The sequence below is a fragment of the Rhincodon typus genome, chromosome 21 (genome assembly GCF_021869965.1).
Source record: "Rhincodon typus isolate 14 chromosome 21, sRhiTyp1.1, whole genome shotgun sequence".
Classification (NCBI taxonomy): domain Eukaryota; kingdom Metazoa; phylum Chordata; class Chondrichthyes; order Orectolobiformes; family Rhincodontidae; genus Rhincodon; species Rhincodon typus.
In genome coordinates this window covers 14,746,964-14,765,729 of record NC_063352.1, presented here as the reverse complement: position 1 = coordinate 14,765,729, position 18,766 = coordinate 14,746,964, and the positions used below count along the sequence as shown (strand labels likewise).

The following is an 18,766-nucleotide window of genomic DNA, read 5'->3' as shown; positions in this document are numbered from 1 at the left end:
GCCCTTTAGATGCAACAAAACATGAAATATGGCATTTTCTTCCTTGAAACTGACATGTATAACACACCATTGGATATCTTCTCTGCACTGAAGGGCGCTACACAAATGCAATTTGCAAGGTTACTCTGGATAGACAAATGATAATGAGCTCCTTCATGGGAAAGCATTTTACGATCAGCTCTTGAATTCGTTATTATGCATTAATTCTCCCATCACAACATTAAATTGTTGATTTAAAAAACACTGAAGAGTAGTCCGGCTGCGTTCTTATTCAAAGAATTTCGGCCGCTATCTAAAACATTTCCCCATTCAAGTCCTTTGCAAATTGACATTTGCAGAAAAAGTTGCAAACTCAGACACAACAAGCGTCACAACGTCACGCGCGCAGTCTCACGACGTCGCTGCTTAGCAACGTGTAGCCCCGCCCCGCCACGGCCTTTACCACGTGTCCCTGCCCAGATGTCACGTGCAGGCGGCGGGACATGATGGGGCAGAAGAGGCGGGGCCAGGCTGGGGTGGGCGGAGCTAATTCGTGGTCAGGCCGCGGGGGGGGACCACACTTGGGCTGGTGCGGGGCTGATCCGGGCCTCTTGCTGGCGGTGAGACGCTGGTCGTCTTGATTGGTGGTTGTTATGGGGTGAAGGAGGTGGGCTATCTCCATCCAGAGGGTCTTCAGCCGGGAGGACGGCGTTGCTTAGGTCGTCTGGGAGCTGGACCGGGTAGTCAGAAGAGAGGCTGCCGTTGTCAGGGGAGGAGTTAGGGTTTTTAGGGGAGGATCTCCAGTCGTCAGGGATGGGCAACATGTAAAGTATTGGAGAAACACAACAGCAGCACCATCTTTGGAGAGAAAGTCAGAATTAATTTTTCAGAACTGGAAGGGGCTGTGGTTGGCACTGGTGCGGCCGGGTTACCAGGGGAGGAGCCTTGGTTGTCAGGGGTGTGGCCAGGTTATCAAGGTGGGAGGGGTGCCTTGGTTGTCAGGGATGTGGCCAGGTTACAGGGGGAGGTACGTTGGTTGTCAGGGGAGGTACCTAAGTTGTCAGGGATGTGGCCAGGTTACCAGGGGAGGAGCGTTCGTCGTCAGGGGTGTGGCTAGGTTGCTACGGGAGGTGCCCTGGTCGTTAGGGGCGGGCGCGCTCTCGCGTGTACGGGAACGCGCGGTGGCAGCCTCGAGTTAGTAGGCAGTGTTGGCGGGTGCAGGTGAGGCGGGGGTGGAGGGCTGTTTTTGGGAATTGAAGCGACCGTTAGTTCCCGTTAACGGTCTCGCCAGCCGGTGGACAAAAGACCCCGAATGGGTGGGAGTGGGTCGCCTCGATCACCAGCAGCGCCCCGTGGGCAGCGAGTATCCGGCTCGATGTGGTTGTGGTGGTGGTGGTGGTGGTGGTGGTGGTGGTGGTGGTTGGGTGTGGGAAGGAATCGGGGCTGCTGCTGTTGTCGTCGTTTGGCCTTTGGGCCTTGCCCAATATTCGGGGCGACTTAAAGTGGGCGCTGATCGAGTTGAGGCGGCGAAGGGGCTCTCCGCATGTGACAGGAACTGCAGCAGACCCACTGTGCCTTTGCAAGTGCTTAGAGCGTGGAGCTGTGCTTGGAGAGAGAAAGGGGGCGGAGTTGTTTTTTCTCTTTTTAAAGCTGCCTTTATTTTGCATTAAAGTGGATCTTATAATTGCAATTTTTTTTAGGACGAATGACTCGTAGGTGTTGTGCTCGCCGTGGTTTCAATTTACAATGGTGCCCACTTTGTAATAAAGTACATTTTTGTTAAATTGCAGGTGAATTGACATTGGGTGGTGTTGGGGTTCGGAAAAAAGATCATATCGAGAGGAGGCTTATAGGACCCATCGGCCATGAATGTAACCAAAGGTGGTCTGGCACTGTTCTCTGCCAATTCATGTACAGCCTACACAGAATTGGCCAGAAAGATTTCAGAGTAAGCAAATATCGATTTTTTTTTTTTAAAAAAGCGTTTGCATCATATATTACTCTGGATTGACTGATTTTTCTATTTAAAAAAAGTGCATCACATTTTAGAAACAACAGAGAATCTTATGTTTTAAAGCATTTTTTAAAAATCGTAGAAGTGTACAGAACAGCAGAGACCCCGTGGTCCATTGAATCTGTACCACCAAAAACACTGCTACCTACACAAGTCCCACTTTCCCACACTACAGCCTTGAATGTAATGACACTTTGTGTTCATCCAAGTTCTTTTTAAAGGTTGTGAAGTCACCCTCCCTCCTCAACTGCTGTCCCAGCATGCATTCCAGACACCTACCACCATCTGGGAGAAAAACCATTTTCTCAAAATCCCTCTGATCCTCCTGCCTTTCATTTTAAAAGTGTGGCCCTTTGTTCTTGACTGTTCATTTAAGGGGAACAGCTGCTTTCAATGCCCCTCAAAGTCTTATACACCTTTATCAGGTTTCCCCCCTCAAACTACTCTGTTCCAAAAAAAACAACCTTATCTTATCTAATCTCTTTCCATGGCTGAAATGCTTTATCCCAGGCAACATTCTGGTGAATCTTCACCACTCATATTGGCAGATGTCGCTATTTACCAATTCCTTTTTACTTCTATTAATATCATAAGCTTGATTTATTTATTTGCTTGTATTTTGCTACAGAGGAATTAACCTACACTTGCATACTTCCTATATAGACCTACATACATGTGCAACTTCATGTGTGGAGTCACCTTGGATAGAGTTAGTATGTTAGATTCAAAATAGTTTACTTCCTGAAATTGCTATTCCATACTTGATAGAAGTGCTTGTACTATATTGTGCAATCAGCTACAATCATAACATTTGCCAAATTATAGGCATATATTCTTAACTGCAAAATACGTATGCAAACTCCCAATATTTTTATTGTCCCTTAGTGAAAGTGCTGCAAACAGAATAACCTATTCTGCAGTGTTTCATGTAAACAAAAGTACAATTTGGGCACTAGATTTTACAGGAGATTGAAGATTCAAACTTGAGTACAGATGACAATGTATTAGAATTAGCTATAATACTGACTTATGTCAACGTATTTCTAGCTTTTTGTCTTATGCTTCCTCCCAAAAGTAAAAAGTGTTTTTGTGGCCTGCCCTCCTTAGTAAATTCCAACCTTTTTCAGTCAGTAGACTTAATACACTTTTATTACATTTAATAAATATCTTAAGGGGCAAGATGTGCATTATTTTTCTACTTGTACTGCTGCAGCATTTCAATTGTGTGTAATGCAGTCTTTTTAAGTAAATTGAGATAACTAGCAGGAATTGACTATAGCATTTTCTTAGTACTTTGTGTTGCACCATTGCTGACTTTCACGACATGGTGAACAGTTGCTCCATCCACTGGTGCAGAATTGTAAAGACCAGGTATGTGTTATGGTACATGAGCCCCAGCAGCTCTATTGTGGGCCCCATGCCCTTCATTTTTGTGAAGTTACTAAAGTAGGCAACATTTCCTGCTCTGCTTACTATCCAGTGAGGCTTTGAAAGTGGGCCTGGGACTTGTGCACGTGTCAAGTGAGGACATGCTTATAATAGCTACAATACTTGAAGAATCTGCCACTCTCCTCCTTTGGAGAATAGCAGATTAGATAAATCTGACCTTCCCTCCTGCTGTTATGATTACATAAGTTATTGAATGACTGAAAATTAACAGAGGGCAGCCAGCGACCATATAGCTAAATACTTAGAAAGCTTTGGCTTCTGTGAATGACCATAAAGGTTGGAGTTTAACAATTGAAAGTTAAAGAAAACAACATGCAAAGAATTGTAGTTTTGGTAAGGAGGTTTGCACCTTTTAAAGTCATTTAACCAGGAGGTAATTTTAAAATAATTGGCACAAGTATTTTGAGGAGAGCTGAGGCATAGATATTTTCGCTAAGATGACGAAGATCTGAAACTACCTAGAGGTAGAAATCCTCATCAAATTTGTGATGTGCACAAAATGCTGTGAACTACAAATCAAGAGCTGGGAAATGACATTAGATGGGATAACTTCTTCAGATGACGCAGGGAATGGATCAAATGGGCATCTACTTTGCTGAGTAATACTGCTAAAGATAACTTTGCAGTTGAATATTCCTGTGTCAAAATGTCTTGGCCAATGTCAGAATTACGCATTATCAGTTTGGAACCTTTTCATTTGGGTGGACTTATCTCTGCACCCATTTTGTTCTTTTTAAATTCAGTCATGGAAACCACTCCCCTTGGGGGTTTTTAATGTACTCCTGAGCGAAAAGTTAATTCTAGACTCTTGTAATTTTTGAATGTGCCTTTAGTTTTGGTGTTGGTTCTCAAAAGATTCTGATCCAGCGGCTGTCATCTTGTACGAAACGTTACTCTGTCAGCAGTTTTTCTCTACTTGTGCTGAAAATATGTGGATTTCTTTGAGGGTACAGAAGTGATAGTGATCCTTGGACTTGTGCACCTCATTAAAATCCTGTTCTGGAGACCAGGCTATCGTGTTGCTTGATGAGTCAGTGGTTTCTTTTTAAAGATTGAATCTTTGCACCCTGTCCAGTCAAACGCATTCTCAATATGCTTACTGCTTACTGTTAATTTGGGTGCAGTTATTCAAATAATTCGTTAGATTTACTCTGAATATAAGGCTTATGTTTCCTCCTGAACCCTTTTTAAAAACCTAATTTTTTATTAATCATTGTGACTTTATGCTTTGAAAATATTATTGGAATGAACCTTTACCTTAGTCTGCCCCACATTTGAGCTTTCTTTTCTTTTGTGCTGAATATGGTAATGTCTAGTGAGGTGTGTCGCAAGTACAGAAGCTTTCCAACACCTCAGTGAGGTCATTAGTTTTCAAATGTAAGCAATTTATTCATCTATAATGTGCCACTATAGGAAACCTGTCACTTGCCTATTAAGCAGCAAGCACAGTTTCCAACAGACGTCATTGAGTGATTAAGACTGACAAGCCATCAATTTTTTTTTATTCCCTACTCCCCTTCCACTTATTAGAAAGCCAAGCCGCATGTAGTGTCTACCCATGTTACCTCTAGGAAATTGAAGAAGCATGTCGTCCAGACAAACAGTCAATTTTCGGATCAAGTGTTCATTATGCTGGACCACTTAATCACTGAGCTGTTGATTAAATGCAATTTTTTTTTTAGTTTGTTCAATCCTATACATGTTCAATCCTATGCACAAAATTGTGACTGCCTGTTGGTGTTAATATTATTCTATAATGGCTATTGGTAATCAATATGCTTTAATGCAGATTTGATAGGGAAATATTAGTTCTTCCTTTCTATCTCTGACCCACTGCTCCTCGAAAAGCGTTATATACTTTTTTAATCTCAGTATCTTTGGTTACCCTTTAAAGACATTTCCTGTGTCTGTGCCCTAATGTTATGTAAAAATCAGCAATATGGTTTTTGAGGAATGATTTATTTGAGGGTTATTCCTCATCTTCAATTTTAGGCGACTTGGCGTAGAACCGGGTAAAGTTCAAGTCTACCAAGAAGCTAACAGAGGTAAGTGCACAATGTAAAATATTTTAGTCGTATAAAGCTTCTTGGGAATTTTGATGCATTGAGGGCTTAGATGCACTCTAAGCCTTGCTTTGTGAAACATAGCACTTTGTGTATAGTTTTTGTCTCTTTAAAAGTAACATTTGACATCGGGTTATGTAAGAGGCGAAATTGCTGCGTCAATGGGATGTGTGTAATTTTAAAGATTATTTGAATTCTTTAAGGTCAACACTGATGAAATAGAACAATTGTTTCAAACCAGAAATGTTACATTTATATTTGCACAGCTTGAAGCATCTGTTAGAAAATGTTTTATAATTCATCCCAGTTAGATTTTCATTTGGAAACTGCCACTGATAACATTGAGTTATATAGTACGGAAACAGACTCTTCTGTCCAATTTGTCCATGCTGACCAGATATCCTAAACTGATCTAGTCCCATTTGTCAGCATTTGGCCCATACCCCTCTAACCCTTCCTATTCATGTACCCATACAGATGTCGTTTTAAATGTTGTAATTGTACCAGTCTCCTCCACTTCCTCTGGCAGCTGATTCCATATGTGCACCACCTTCTGTGTGGAAAAGTTGGCCTTCAGGTTCCTTTTAGATCTTTACCCCCTCACCTTATACTTATGCCATCTAGTTTTGGACTCCCCTACCCTGGGGAAAAAGACCTTGGTTAATTATCCTATCCATGCCCTTCACAATTTCATAAACTCTAAGGTCATCCCTCAGCCTCCCAAGCTCCAGGAAATAAAAGCCCCAGTCTATTCAGCCACTCCTTATAGCTCAAGCTCTTCAATCCCGGCAACATCCTCGTATATATTTTCTGAACCTTTTCAAGTTCAACGACTCCCTTTCTATAGCAGGGAAACCAGAAATGTCCTGTACAGCTGCAACGTGACATCCCAACTCCTATACTTAATGCACTAACCAACAAAGGCTAGAGTACCAATGAGCTCCTTCTTCATCTGTCTACCTGTGACTCCACTTTTGAGGAACTATGAACTTGCACTCCTAGGTCTCTTTGTTCAGTAACACCCCCAAAGACCCTACCATTAACTATATTAGTCCTGCCCTGACTTGCCTCACCAAAATGCAGTACCTCACATTTATCTAAATTAGGCTCCGTCTGTCTCCTCTTGGCCCACTGGCCCATCTGGTCAATGTCCTGTTGTACTCTGAGGTAACCTCCTTCATTGTCCACTAAACCACCAACTGAAAACTTACTAACCATGCCTCATGTTCACATTATATAAATGACAAAAAGCAGTGGACCCAGCACTGACCCTTGTGGTTCTGGATCCATTGGTCACAGGCCTCCAGTCTAAGAAACAGCCCTCTGTCTCCGAACTTAAAGCCAATTTTGTATCCAGCTGTCTAGCTCCCCCTGGATTCTACGTGATCTAACCCTGCTAATCAGTCTACCGTGTGGAACCTTGTTGAAAGCCTTGCTGAAGATCATATAGACAATGTCTACTGTGCTGCCTTCATCAATCTTCTTTATCATTTCTGCAGAAATCTCAATCAGTTTAGTGAGACGTGCTTTCTTATGCACAATGCCATGTTAACTATCCCTAATTAGTCCTTGTCTTTTCATATGCATGTAAATCCTATCCCTCAGAATCACCTCTAGCATCTTACCCACCACTGATGTTGGACTCATCGGTCTATAGTTCCCTGGCTTCCCTTACCACCTTTCTTAAATAATGGCACCACATTAACCAACCTCCGGTCTTCAGGCACCTCACCTGTGGCTATCAATAATACAAGTATTTTAGCAAACGGCCAGCAGTCTTTCCCCCAGCCTCCCACAGAGTTATGGGAAACACGTGATCAGGTCTTGGGATTTATCCACCTTATGTATTTTAAGATGTCCAGCACCAACTCTTCTGTAATAGGGACACTTTTCAAGATATTCATTTCTTCAAGTTCTCTAGCTTCCATATCTTTCTCCACAGTAAATACTGAGGCGATATACTCATTATATCTTGCCTTCTCCTGTAGTTCCATACGCGTTAGGCCTTGTTGATCTTTAAGGGACCCCGTTCTCTCCCTAGTTACTCTTTTGCCCTTAATGTATTTGTAAAGTCTCTTTGGATTCTCCTTAACCCTGTTGGCCAACGGTATCTCACGTTCTCTTGGATGAAATACTAGAAAGTTCAGTGACTGGAATTGCAAATGCTAATGCCTTCAGAAAGGAGGAGAGGGGAAAATGCCAGAATATAGTCATCTACTCCAAAACCTTAGATATAGTAATGCATTTGCATTGCAGTGATCTTGCTGATCTGTTGCTTGGGTATGTTAAGCCAGGGTCAACCTTGTATATTTTGATCTGACACAGTGCAGCTTATTGCTGTGAGAGGTGGGTAAAGCTACAGGTTTTTCAGTGTTGCCACCTGGGTTGCAATCTGGTTTCTCTACTTCTCTCAGTAGAACTGAACTTTGCATCTCATTAGTAAACCAAGAAAATCTATTCTCTTGAGCCTAGGCTCAATAATTGTAAGCAGTGTCAACAATTAGACTGTGCATTACGTTCTCCTGAACAGAAAGGAATAACTTGTTGTTTTTTTAACTTCAGAAACCTCATTGCAATTATTGAGATTGCTCTGGCAATTAGACCTACAATAGTCTGTAAAATATAGTCCTAAATTGATTCATTGGTGTATCTGTTGCACAACCAAATACTTTCAGGAGCACATAAAGCAAAGCTAATGGTCTGTCTGTTGTCCGTACTACTAGACAAAAGTGATAGTTTGAAATGTAAGAATCTACAAAAGTATTCATTATTCAGTGTGTTTTATCATACCAAGCTCTCTTTTTTGTGTGGTGGTGCTTGAATTAGAAGATGCACAAGTGTTTAACATACTTTACTACCACCACCACCACCACCATCTTCATTCCATTTTCATGATTGAAAAGGTTGACAGTATCTGGTGAACCTTTGCCAGTGTGGTTGTGTAGCCAGAGTGCATGTGTGTGTTAAAAAGGTCTTGCAATTGGTGTCAGCATTTTATTTTAAGTTTTTGGGCCAGGTCAAATTTAAACTGCAGGATTTTTATTTGGGAAGGGAGATGATTGAGGTATAGGTTACTTGTCACGAGCACAAATGTTGCTGAGGCAGTTAACGTAAGTACAACAAAGTTCCTAAACAACATCCGACTTTGTATTTCCTAAAACGTTAATTTACCTGAGACCTTTGGTGAAACCATAGCAGCTGTTTTGTATATAAAGTGTATATTTAAATTCAGTAATGAATTATCAAAGGAAGACTAATGTATACTTTGTGCACACTGACATCTCCAAAAACAATCTACTACTATGATATTGTAAAAAGTAAGTCATATGTAAAACACCTTTTTTGTTTGTTTTTTAAATCAACCTGTTTGGACATGACGCACCTCCAGGATGAGAGTGATTTGACCCTGGATCTTCGGACCCAAATGTATTGATACTACCGCTTCTGCCACGAGACCCTAGGAGCATCTTTAGATGGCTTGAGGATGTATCGAGACAATACATAAATTAGTTGTTGCTTCGGTATCTGTTTTTTTTAGTTTAAAAATTTTCAATTCACATTATTTTCTCACCAGCTTTTGTGAACTCAAAATACTTTGCCAGAAATTTTCCACAGGAAAGTGTTACCCTTAACCAGGTGTTGCATAATTTACTTGATGTATGCTGTTTTGACTGGCAAGAGGCCCGATTTGAAATGTTTGGGCACCCATAATCCACATTCCATTAAGCAGCAGCTCACAGCAAAACATTGCTCGTATTACTCTCCTCCAACACTAAATTGCCTTTTTGATGAATATGTGCTTGTTTTTAGCTTCGTGCATCTCCGGCACAGTATCTTCAATTTGCATCCAATGATTTACCTTGAATATACTTGCCAGAGTTGTTCAGGCTGCAAGAGTATTTTTTTTCCATTTTTGTGCTTATTCGTAAGGTGCAAAATTTTGATTAGGATATGCTTGTTAGAAAAGGCTTTTTTTGAGCATTCTAAAACAAATACCCCATTTGCTTTGCAGTTAGGAAAAGAAATCAAGAAGGACTTTATCCCATCAACAGTAGATTTAATTATAATTTCTGAAGCAAAACTACACGTACACGTCTGTATGAATGCTGATTGTGAGATCACAATGTTATTGTTCACATTTTGGAATTGGGCTTTGCCACATTGTGGAGGAAGTCTTTTCACTGTCTGTTTATTGGTACTAACTGGCTGGTTGGCTGGCTAACTAAGGCATGGCATGAAAACTTGTTGGAAATTGCTGTCTTGAATCATAGGCCTTCCTAGGTTTGTGTAAAACAAAGTGTGGAGTAGTTTTTGTTTTTACTGTTGTGTCAGTTTATGAAGTTTCTTTTCTCAACTCTTGCATTCATGTACGTTTCCACAGTTTATAGTGGGACCGTTGGTAGGAATTGGTGTTTTGTCCACTATAAGAATAGAATGGTCATATTGCATCGAACATGCATGGATATTTTGAGAAATCAGCAAGTTCCTATAACCTAAGAAATAGCAGCATAAACCATTCAACTGTTCTGCCAGTCAAGATGTTCAAGCTGATCTGTTCTAACGTTAAGTTCTTAGATCCTTGGATCATTTCTCTGACAGAATATTCAAGAACCTAATCAGGTTAAGGGAAGTAGTTTGGAAGCATCTGTTAGTTAAAGTGAAAGTACACTCTTGGAAATAAGGAACAATGGATGTATGATGCTAATTCTAATTGGACAGCTGTGGCTGATAGAAACCCAATGATCCTGCAAATATCTGCTGCTCACAATTAGGTAAACTTTCATCACAACATTTATTACATTTTAGAGATTTTATTACATTTGAATAATGAGTGTGAGTTATATTGATGGGTATAATATGACTAGTATGATCTGACGCTGCTTGATATAGCTGGTATTGTTATAAGGCTGTGCCTTTTATAATTGACCTTAGTGGGAATAGCAAATAATTAGTGTTGTTTATAGTAATTCCTCATATTGTAGATAGTCTAAGTGGCAAGGTCTTTTGTACAGTGGTGATGTTCCGATCTCTGAGCCAGAAGACTCCGGTTCAAGTCCCAACTGCTCTAGAGCTGTGTAATAGCATCTCTGAACAAGTTGATTGGAAACTATTTAAACATTAAGGCAAAGGGGCTGTTGTGGTGCAGTGATAGTGCCCCTATCTCTGAGTCAGAAGGTCTGAATACAGGTACCCACCTGGTCCAAAAGTGGGTCACAGCATCTCTTGTTGATTTTAAAAATATCTAAGTGGTAAGGCAACCGAAACAACTGCCTCTAAAGAATCTTGGCTGACTTTTGGTGTTAATCATTGGATGATCCACTTGCATTAAAGTGAACTGTAAATGAAAACATCTTGTTCTCATAGCATCGACATTTTGAACTACAAAATTAGAGGAGTCTTACCATCAGTAATCTCTCAAACCTGTTGAAGTAACTATCGTGCTATTGTTTGGCTGCCGGATTGGGGGATTAATCAGCTCCAAGAATACTTCGTGTGCACTTCAGTAACATGCTAGCAAACTGCGTGTGATTTTCCCCGCAAGCTTCATTTTCTCTTTGTTGTAGTTAATGCCATTTGGTGCTTTCTTTGTCCTTGGAATTTGTTGGGGGTGGGGGGTAAGCAAGACAACATTCTGACACTTCACAAAATGCGTGATTTAAGTGAAGCCATACCTTCCTGTTCACTACGAGGTTTGTATGTTGATGCAGGCTAGGCAGCAGGCCGGGCAGCATCAGAGGAACAGGAAGGTTGACGTTTTGGGTTTCTGAGGTCGGGTCCTGACCCAAAACATCAAGTTTTCTGCTCCTCTGCTGCCTGGCCTGCTGTGTCCCTCCAGCTCCACACTGTGTCTCTGACTCCAGCATCTGCAGTTCTTACTATCTTTGAGGTTTGTATGTTATTGAGTGTGATGCTGAATTGGCTACGTGTGGATTTGGTTACAAGTTTCCTAATAGGTTTTTTCACTTCCCCAGTAATTCCCATTTTGCATCACTGGTTAAATGCAACTACTTTCTATCTGATTCTTGTATAAACAAATTGGCATAAATTATCAGAGTAAGTACAGAATGAGAGTTCTTTAATGATGTGATTGTTGACACTTCAAAAGCCTCTGGTCTGAATGATGTCTGACCTTGCAGTGTCAATCCTTCTGCTCAGTGGTTGACAATTGTAACATAGTAAAATATTTTGGACTATTGGGAACCTGATTATCATGAGCTCCTTTTTCTAGTCCCAGCAAATTCAGCAGTGATGCGTTGTATGAAAATGAAAACAAAAATTGTCCATGGTTTATAGATTGCTTAGAATTTTAGTAGAATTGGAAGGACAAGAAAATTGACCGAGAATAATTTGTTTTATGGAAATGGGTTTTTACATTTGGTCAGTTATTTTTTAATGGATTTAATTTACAGTATGATGCCTGTATATGTCAATTAAGTACCTTTTGTATACTGAACTAAGTTTCGCAAACTTTCTTTGAAATTATTAGTACGCATTAGAAATAATTCATCCTCTTGCAAATTAAAATTGTCTGTGGTCCTGAGCTAACCAAAGGAGGGACAGTCTAGAATGTTAATGATGCATAAATTTGAGAGGTAGATTTATCCCGTCACTTAGCAGAAATAACTGTTGTGTTCTGGAATGCGGATTGAAGTACAAACTTGCTGATTGTTTTACAGGGAAGAATAGTCTCGGGAGCATGCAGAACTTTCTACAGTTGCTGATAAGATAGCAGGAAGAAGTTTGGGAAGGGAGAATGGATGGGAACCTGAATGTCCATTTAGAACGAAGAGAAGCAATAAGACAGAAGATCTGTATGAAGCTTGGAAAGCAGTGAAAACAAAAACTAGAAAATAAATTCCACCAGCTGCCACAGTTGGCTTTCAACTAATGTCTGTAGAGTGTTAACTTCAATCTTTGGATTACTAGTCCAGTGACATTACCACGACATCACTGTTTCACCTCAGTGAATCCAGAAGATTACATGAGCTTGGAGTGCAGATCCTTGAAGGTATTGAGATAGGTAGATAACAGGCTTTATACAACAGATGGGGTACTTCCCATTATTATCAGAAGTGTAGAATGTGAGGGAAGTTATACTAGAGCTCCATATAACATTTAATAGGGTGTACCTAGAGTTTTGCCTATAATTCTAGTTACCATTGTAAAGGAAATATGTTTTGTTGGAATCAAGACAGTACAGGAGATTTAATTGAGATATATAAAGTTATGAAGAGCTACGATATGTAGATTGGAAAGACCTGTTTATCTTGGCAATAAGGTCAATAACTAGGGCCTATAGCTTTATAGTAATTAACAGAATACTTCGAGGGCAGTTGGAATAAGTATTTAAATAAGAGGATTGATAGAGGTGTAGCAATGAAACTTGTGTATGGACCTGAAGTGCTGTAACTACAGGATAGTGAATCAAGAGTTGGAGATTGTGATTAAGCTGGTTAGCCTACTTTCTGCTAATATGGATATGATGGACTAAATTTCCTTCTGTTGGAAATTTAAGTTTTCTTTTTCTAATTTAAGCAAATACTTTCTTTAATTGATGGATAATTTGGTGGTAGCGTGCCATTGAGTCATACAGCATAGAAACAGATCCTTCAGTCTCACCAGTCCATGTTGACCATAATCTCAAACTAAACTAGTATCATCTGCCTGTGCTTTGCCCATATCCCTCCACAGTTCTTATTCATATACTTATCCAAATGTCTTTTAAAACATTGTAACTGTACCCACATCCACCACTTCCTCCTTGAAGTTCATTCCACACATGAACCAGTGTTTAAAACAAAGGTTGCCCCTCATGTCCTTTTTAAAAATCTTTCTCCTCTCACCTTTAAAAAATATACCAGCTAGTCTTGAAATCCCCCAGCCTAGGGAGAAGACACCTGCTATTCACCTTTTCTATACCTGTCATGATTTTATAAACCTCACTAAGGTCACCCCTTATCTTCCTACACGCCAGTGGAAAAGCTGTCCCAGCTTATCCAGCCTCTCCTTGTAACTTAAATCTTCCATTCCCAGCAACACCCTGGTAAGTCTTTTCTGAACCCTCTCCAGCTTTAATAATATCCTTCCTATAACAGGTCAACCAGAATTGGACGCAGTACTCCAGAAGAGGTCCCACCAGCATCCTGTACAACATCAACGTGATGTCCCGACTCCTATATTTAAAGGCCTGAGCAATGAAGGCAAGTGTACTAAACGCCTTCTTAACCACCCTGTCTACATGTGACACAAATTTCAAAGAATTATATGCCTGAACCCCTAGGTCTTGCTGTTCTACAACCCAACTTTTAAGGCCGTACTTTTAACTGAATAAATCCTGCCCTTGTTTGTTTTACCAAAATACAATACCTTTCATATATCCAAATTAAACTCCATCTTCCATTCCAGTTATTATTCAATGTAAAGAATTGAGTCTAGTAGCTTTTCTGGCGGAATATTGTCGTCATAGCTGCTTCTCTGAACTGTGATGTGAATTGTGATAACTGAAAAATACAATTACTCAACGTTTTTCATTAACAATGGTGACCTTTTACTAGTTGAAATGCTAGACCATTGGATTTTGATTAATTAACTCTTAAAATCCTGTATTATTGGTCAGAGAACAGATTGAATCCAACATTTGAAATTCAGCATCTTGTTAACCATATACATGATAATATTTGCTTGTGGATTGTGCTGTAGCCTGAATTGACTTTGTTTCCTATTTGACTTCTCATTGTCTGAGGGAACTGATGTGTGGTTGTGTCTGTTTGCCAAGCTCCCTGTAAGGGAGACTGATCAAAACGTAGACTATTGTAGCTGTGTGGATACTGATTCCACCCACTGTACGGGCATATATTTCATAGCATCCTGATGCAAAACCTTTTTTTAAATTCCATGCAAAAGAACCTGGGATTGGGGTGGGGGTCGAACTGTTAGGAAGGCTGGGTCTCCTGTCCAAAGAGAGGATTGAGATAATCTACAAGATATCTTTAAATTGTGAATGGGTTTGAACAGATCAACATGGAAAGAATGTTTCTACTTGCCAGAGTCAAAAATTAGATGCCATAAATATATGATCATTCCTAAAAATCCAATAAAATGATGGTGGTACTTCAGCCAGACTCTGGTTACAATGTCAAACTTGTTGCTGCATAGGCTGGATGAGTCAAATGATATTTGAGGGGAAGCTCAAGTGCCTAAACGAGAAAGGAGTAGTAGAAAGATGATGTTGGTAGTTAGATGGGTGTAGGATGAGCTTCATTTGAAGCATAAACACAAATACAATAAAATTGGGTGAAAAGGCCTGATTCCCTGCTTTAAGTTGCATTTTCATTCTGTTTCTGTGGCAGATTGTTAATAGGAATATAAGTTATGGCTGCTGCTGGGTGAAGCAAAATCCTTTATAATTTTGAGCAGAAACTCCCAATGCTACTGGATTAATGATTTGAACAGGTTGACTTCTGTTATTGAATGACATTTTTTGGCAGCTCAATTTGCTGAGGAATGACATTGTTAATTACTGTGAAAACTCAACCAGCAACCTTGCTTGTCATTTATTTACTAATCCACACTCTTAATAAATGAATATGCTTCAGAGCATTTTTAAAGTAAACATTTCTTTCAGCAACTCATGCGAAACATGAACAGCTGCTATGAAGGGAAAGATCACTTAGTTCTGCTGCATTGTATTTTTGTTTGGAAAATAAATTAAAGCGTTACTTAATTTGGTTCTGTTAGGATTTGCACTGTTGTGAATTGGGATAAACAGACTATGAATTGGCTTTCAGAAAAATAACTTCATGCATTTAGAAATAGACTGTAATAAGTTGACTGCCAGCAAGAATGTGTTTCTGCTAATTAGCTTGGTTGCAAGAGTGGATTTGGCTGCATTTAATCTTGGAATGATTGCTGCAATTTGTAATGTCACAGCAAAGCAAAACTTTTCTCAGTGATATAAAATACCTTATTCACAAACCATAGTGCAAGAGAAACATTACTTCCAGTTCCAGCAAAGTTTGGTCAATTGCAGAATAATGTACTTGTATAGTTCCTTGTAGTTCTGTCACAGAACAGTACTTGTCCTGTACCAGGGTAATATTTTTGTTTTCCTTCCTCACTCCAGTTGTAATGAGGAAGTTGTAGTACCAGATTTGTGAACAGTTATGTGCTATGGATTGTTGACCAGTATAGTTTGGTGGGTTGCAATATTCTAAGCTAATTTCACATAACTGAAATGGGAGAAACCTGGGATTAAGAATACTGCTTACCCTGCTTTACATTCACTCAGTTCACAACTGAAAGAATGATTAGATTATGGAGACAAGTCTCTCTCCTTCTTCATCTCCAACTCCTGACAAAGTCTGATGAAATGGCCATTTCATCTTATTGCCGTGTGAAATATTTTTATAAGAATGGGTTGTAATGTAAGTGAACCTGTGTACTTTGGAAATTTGAAGTACATGCATCACCCTAAGGAATTGATACAACTGGAATTGGCCAAGGGCTTCAGTATCCTAAAGTGTTCAAAATCAATGTCTGTTTGGTGTTTGAATCATATTTTGATCTTGTCTGCTGTAAACCGATTTTTCACCTGCAAATTTGCAGTCAGTGGTGGAACAGTGGTGCTTGTGGACATTGAAGAAAGTTTTCCACAGATAATCTGGTGATTTATTTTGTCTTGGCTTTCTCCTTTCCCAACAGCAATTTTAATCTAGTTGAGATGTATTTTCCTATGGCTACAGTATTGTCAGCAAACAGATGAGCAGCAAGGGAGGTGGAGTTGCTCAGATATTTAAGGACGGCATCAGGGCGGTATGAGAGATAATACAGGTTCTACGGAGAATACATTTGAATCCACTTGGATGGAAATTATACATTTTAAGAAAAAAAAGTCACTGATGGGCATAGTCTATAGGCCACCAAATAATAACATTGCATTGGGATGGGCAATAAACAAAGAAATAACTAATGTTTGTAAAAATGGCACAGCAATTATCGTGGGGGATTTTAATCTACATGTTGATTGGTTGAACTAGATTGGTCAAGGCAGCCGTGAGGATGAGTTCATTGAATGTATCTGCGATAGCTTTCTTGAACAGTGTGTGATGGAACTGATGAGGGAGGATGCTATCCTAGATCTGGTCCTGTGTAATGAGACTGGGATAATTAATGATAATTAATGATAGTTAGGGATCCTCTTGAAGGGAGTGATCACAGTACAGTTGAATTTAGAATACAGATGGAAAGTGAGAAAATAAAATCCAACGCCAGGGTCCTGTGCTTAAGCAAAGGAAGCTACAATAGGATGAGGGAAGAGTTGGCTAACATAGACTGGAAGCAAAGACTGTATGGTGGGACAGTTGAGGATCAGTGGTGGAATTTCAGAGCAATTTTTGAAAGCGCTCAGCAAAAGTATTTACTAATGAAAAAGAAGGGCTATAGGAAAAGTGGGTAAGCAGCCATGGATATCTAAGGAAATAAGGGAGTCTATCAAATTGAAAGATAAGGCATACAAAGTGGCAAAGACCAGTGGGAAACTAGAAGATTGGGAAAACTTTAAACATCAACGGAAAGCCACAAAAAAGCTATAAAGAAAAGTAAGATAGACTGAGACTAGGCTAGCTCAGAATATAAAGATAAGTAGCAGACGTTTCTGTAAATATAGAACAAAAAAGAATGGCTAAGGTAAACATTGGTCGTTGAGAGGATGAGAAGGGGATTTAACATCGGGAAATGAGGAAATAGCCAAGGCATTGAATAGGTATTTTGTGATAGTCTTCACAGTGGAGGGCACAAATAACTTGCCAGTAATTTGATGACAGAGGCTAAGGTAGGTGAGGACCCTGACACGGTCATTGTCACAAAAGAAGTATTGTTGGCCAAACTAATGGAGCTAAAGGCAGACAAGTCTCCTCGCCCTGATGGAATACATCCCAGGATACTAGAAGAGATGGAGTAATAGCAAATAAACTCGTAATTTTCCAAAATTCACTGGACTCTGAGGCAGTTCCAGCAGATTGGGAAAAAGCAAATGTGATGCCACTGTTCAAAAAAGAAGGTAGACAAAAGGTGGGGAATTACAGGCCAGTTAGCTTAACTTCTGTAGTGGGGAAAATGCTTGAATCTATCATCAATGGAGAAAAATCAAAACATCTAAATAGAAATCGCCCCATTGGGCAGATGCAGCATGGGTTCATGAAAGGCAGGTCATGCTTGACTAATTTGCTGGAATTCTATAAAGACATTACAAGCACGATGGACAACGGGGACCCAATAGACATGGTGTATCTGGATTTCCAAAAGGCTTTGACAAGGTGCTGCACAAAAGGCTGCTGCAGAAGATAAAGGTACATGGCGTTACAGGCAATGCATTAGCATGAATTGAGGATTGGTTAACTAACAGGAAGCAAAGAGTGGGGATAAATGAGTGCTTTACTGCTTGACGAACCGTGACTACTGGTGTGCCACGGGGATCAGTGCTAGGACCGCAATTGTTTATAATTTACATAGACGATTTGGAGTTGGGGACCACATGTAGTGTGTCAAAGTTTGCGGAAGACACTAAGATGAGTGGTAGAGCGAAGTATGCAGAGGACTCTGGAAGTTTGCAGAGGGGTATACATAGTTTGAGTGGGCAAAGGTCTGCAAGATGGAATTCCATGTTGATAAATGTGAAGTCCTTCATTTTGGTAGGAATAACAATAAAAGGACTATTACTTGAATGGTTAAAAATTGCAGCATGCTGCTGTGCGGAGGGACCTGGGTATCCTTGTGCATGTATCGCAGAAGGTTGGTTTGCAGGTAATTAAGGCAAATGGAATTTTGTCCTTCATTGCTAGAAGGGTTGGGTTTAAAAGCAGGGAGGTTATGTTATGGCTGTATAGGGTGTTAGTGAAGTCACAACTGGAGTACTGCATGCAGTTTTGGTCTCCTTTCTCATCTAAGGATGTATTGGCATGGGAGGGAGTGTAGAGGAGATTCACTAGGTTGATTCTGGAGTTGAAAGGTTTGGCTTATAAGGAGAAGCTGAATAGACTGGGATTATATTCATTAGAATTTAGAAGAATGAGGGGGTTCTTATAGAAACATATGAAAGGAATAGATAAGATAAAAGCAGGGAGGTTTTTTCCACCGCTGGTGAAACTAGAAGAGGGCATGGCCTCAAAATTAGGGGGAGCAGATTTAGGACTGAGTTGAGAATGAACTTCTTCACACAAAGGGTTGTGAATCTGTGGCATTCCCTGCCCAGTGAAGTAGTTGA

General features: G+C 40.1%; 1 protein-coding gene across 11 annotated transcripts in view; it reads left to right on the top strand.

Moving 5' to 3' along the window:
- The first annotated feature begins 522 nt into the window (after nucleotides 1–522).
- Nucleotides 523–18,766, top strand: part of LOC109926889 (phosphoribosyl pyrophosphate synthase-associated protein 2) — a 38,441-nt gene continuing 20,197 nt past the window's right edge. For 4 of the 11 annotated variants that reach the window (XM_048609319.1, XM_048609321.1, XM_048609314.1 and 1 more), the window contains exons 1-4: nucleotides 1,077–1,200; nucleotides 1,770–1,927; nucleotides 5,435–5,487; nucleotides 13,602–13,706. In XM_048609319.1, coding sequence (XP_048465276.1) covers nucleotides 1,845–1,927; nucleotides 5,435–5,487; nucleotides 13,602–13,706 — 241 coding nt within the window. In that variant the 5' untranslated portion in view covers nucleotides 1,077–1,200; nucleotides 1,770–1,844. Of the gene's footprint in view, nucleotides 600–622; nucleotides 647–1,047; nucleotides 1,201–1,769; nucleotides 1,928–5,434; nucleotides 5,488–13,601; nucleotides 13,707–18,766 lie in introns of those variants that run through there. The other 7 variants (XM_020526748.2, XM_048609322.1, XM_020526746.2 and 4 more) reach the window with 5 other exon arrangements.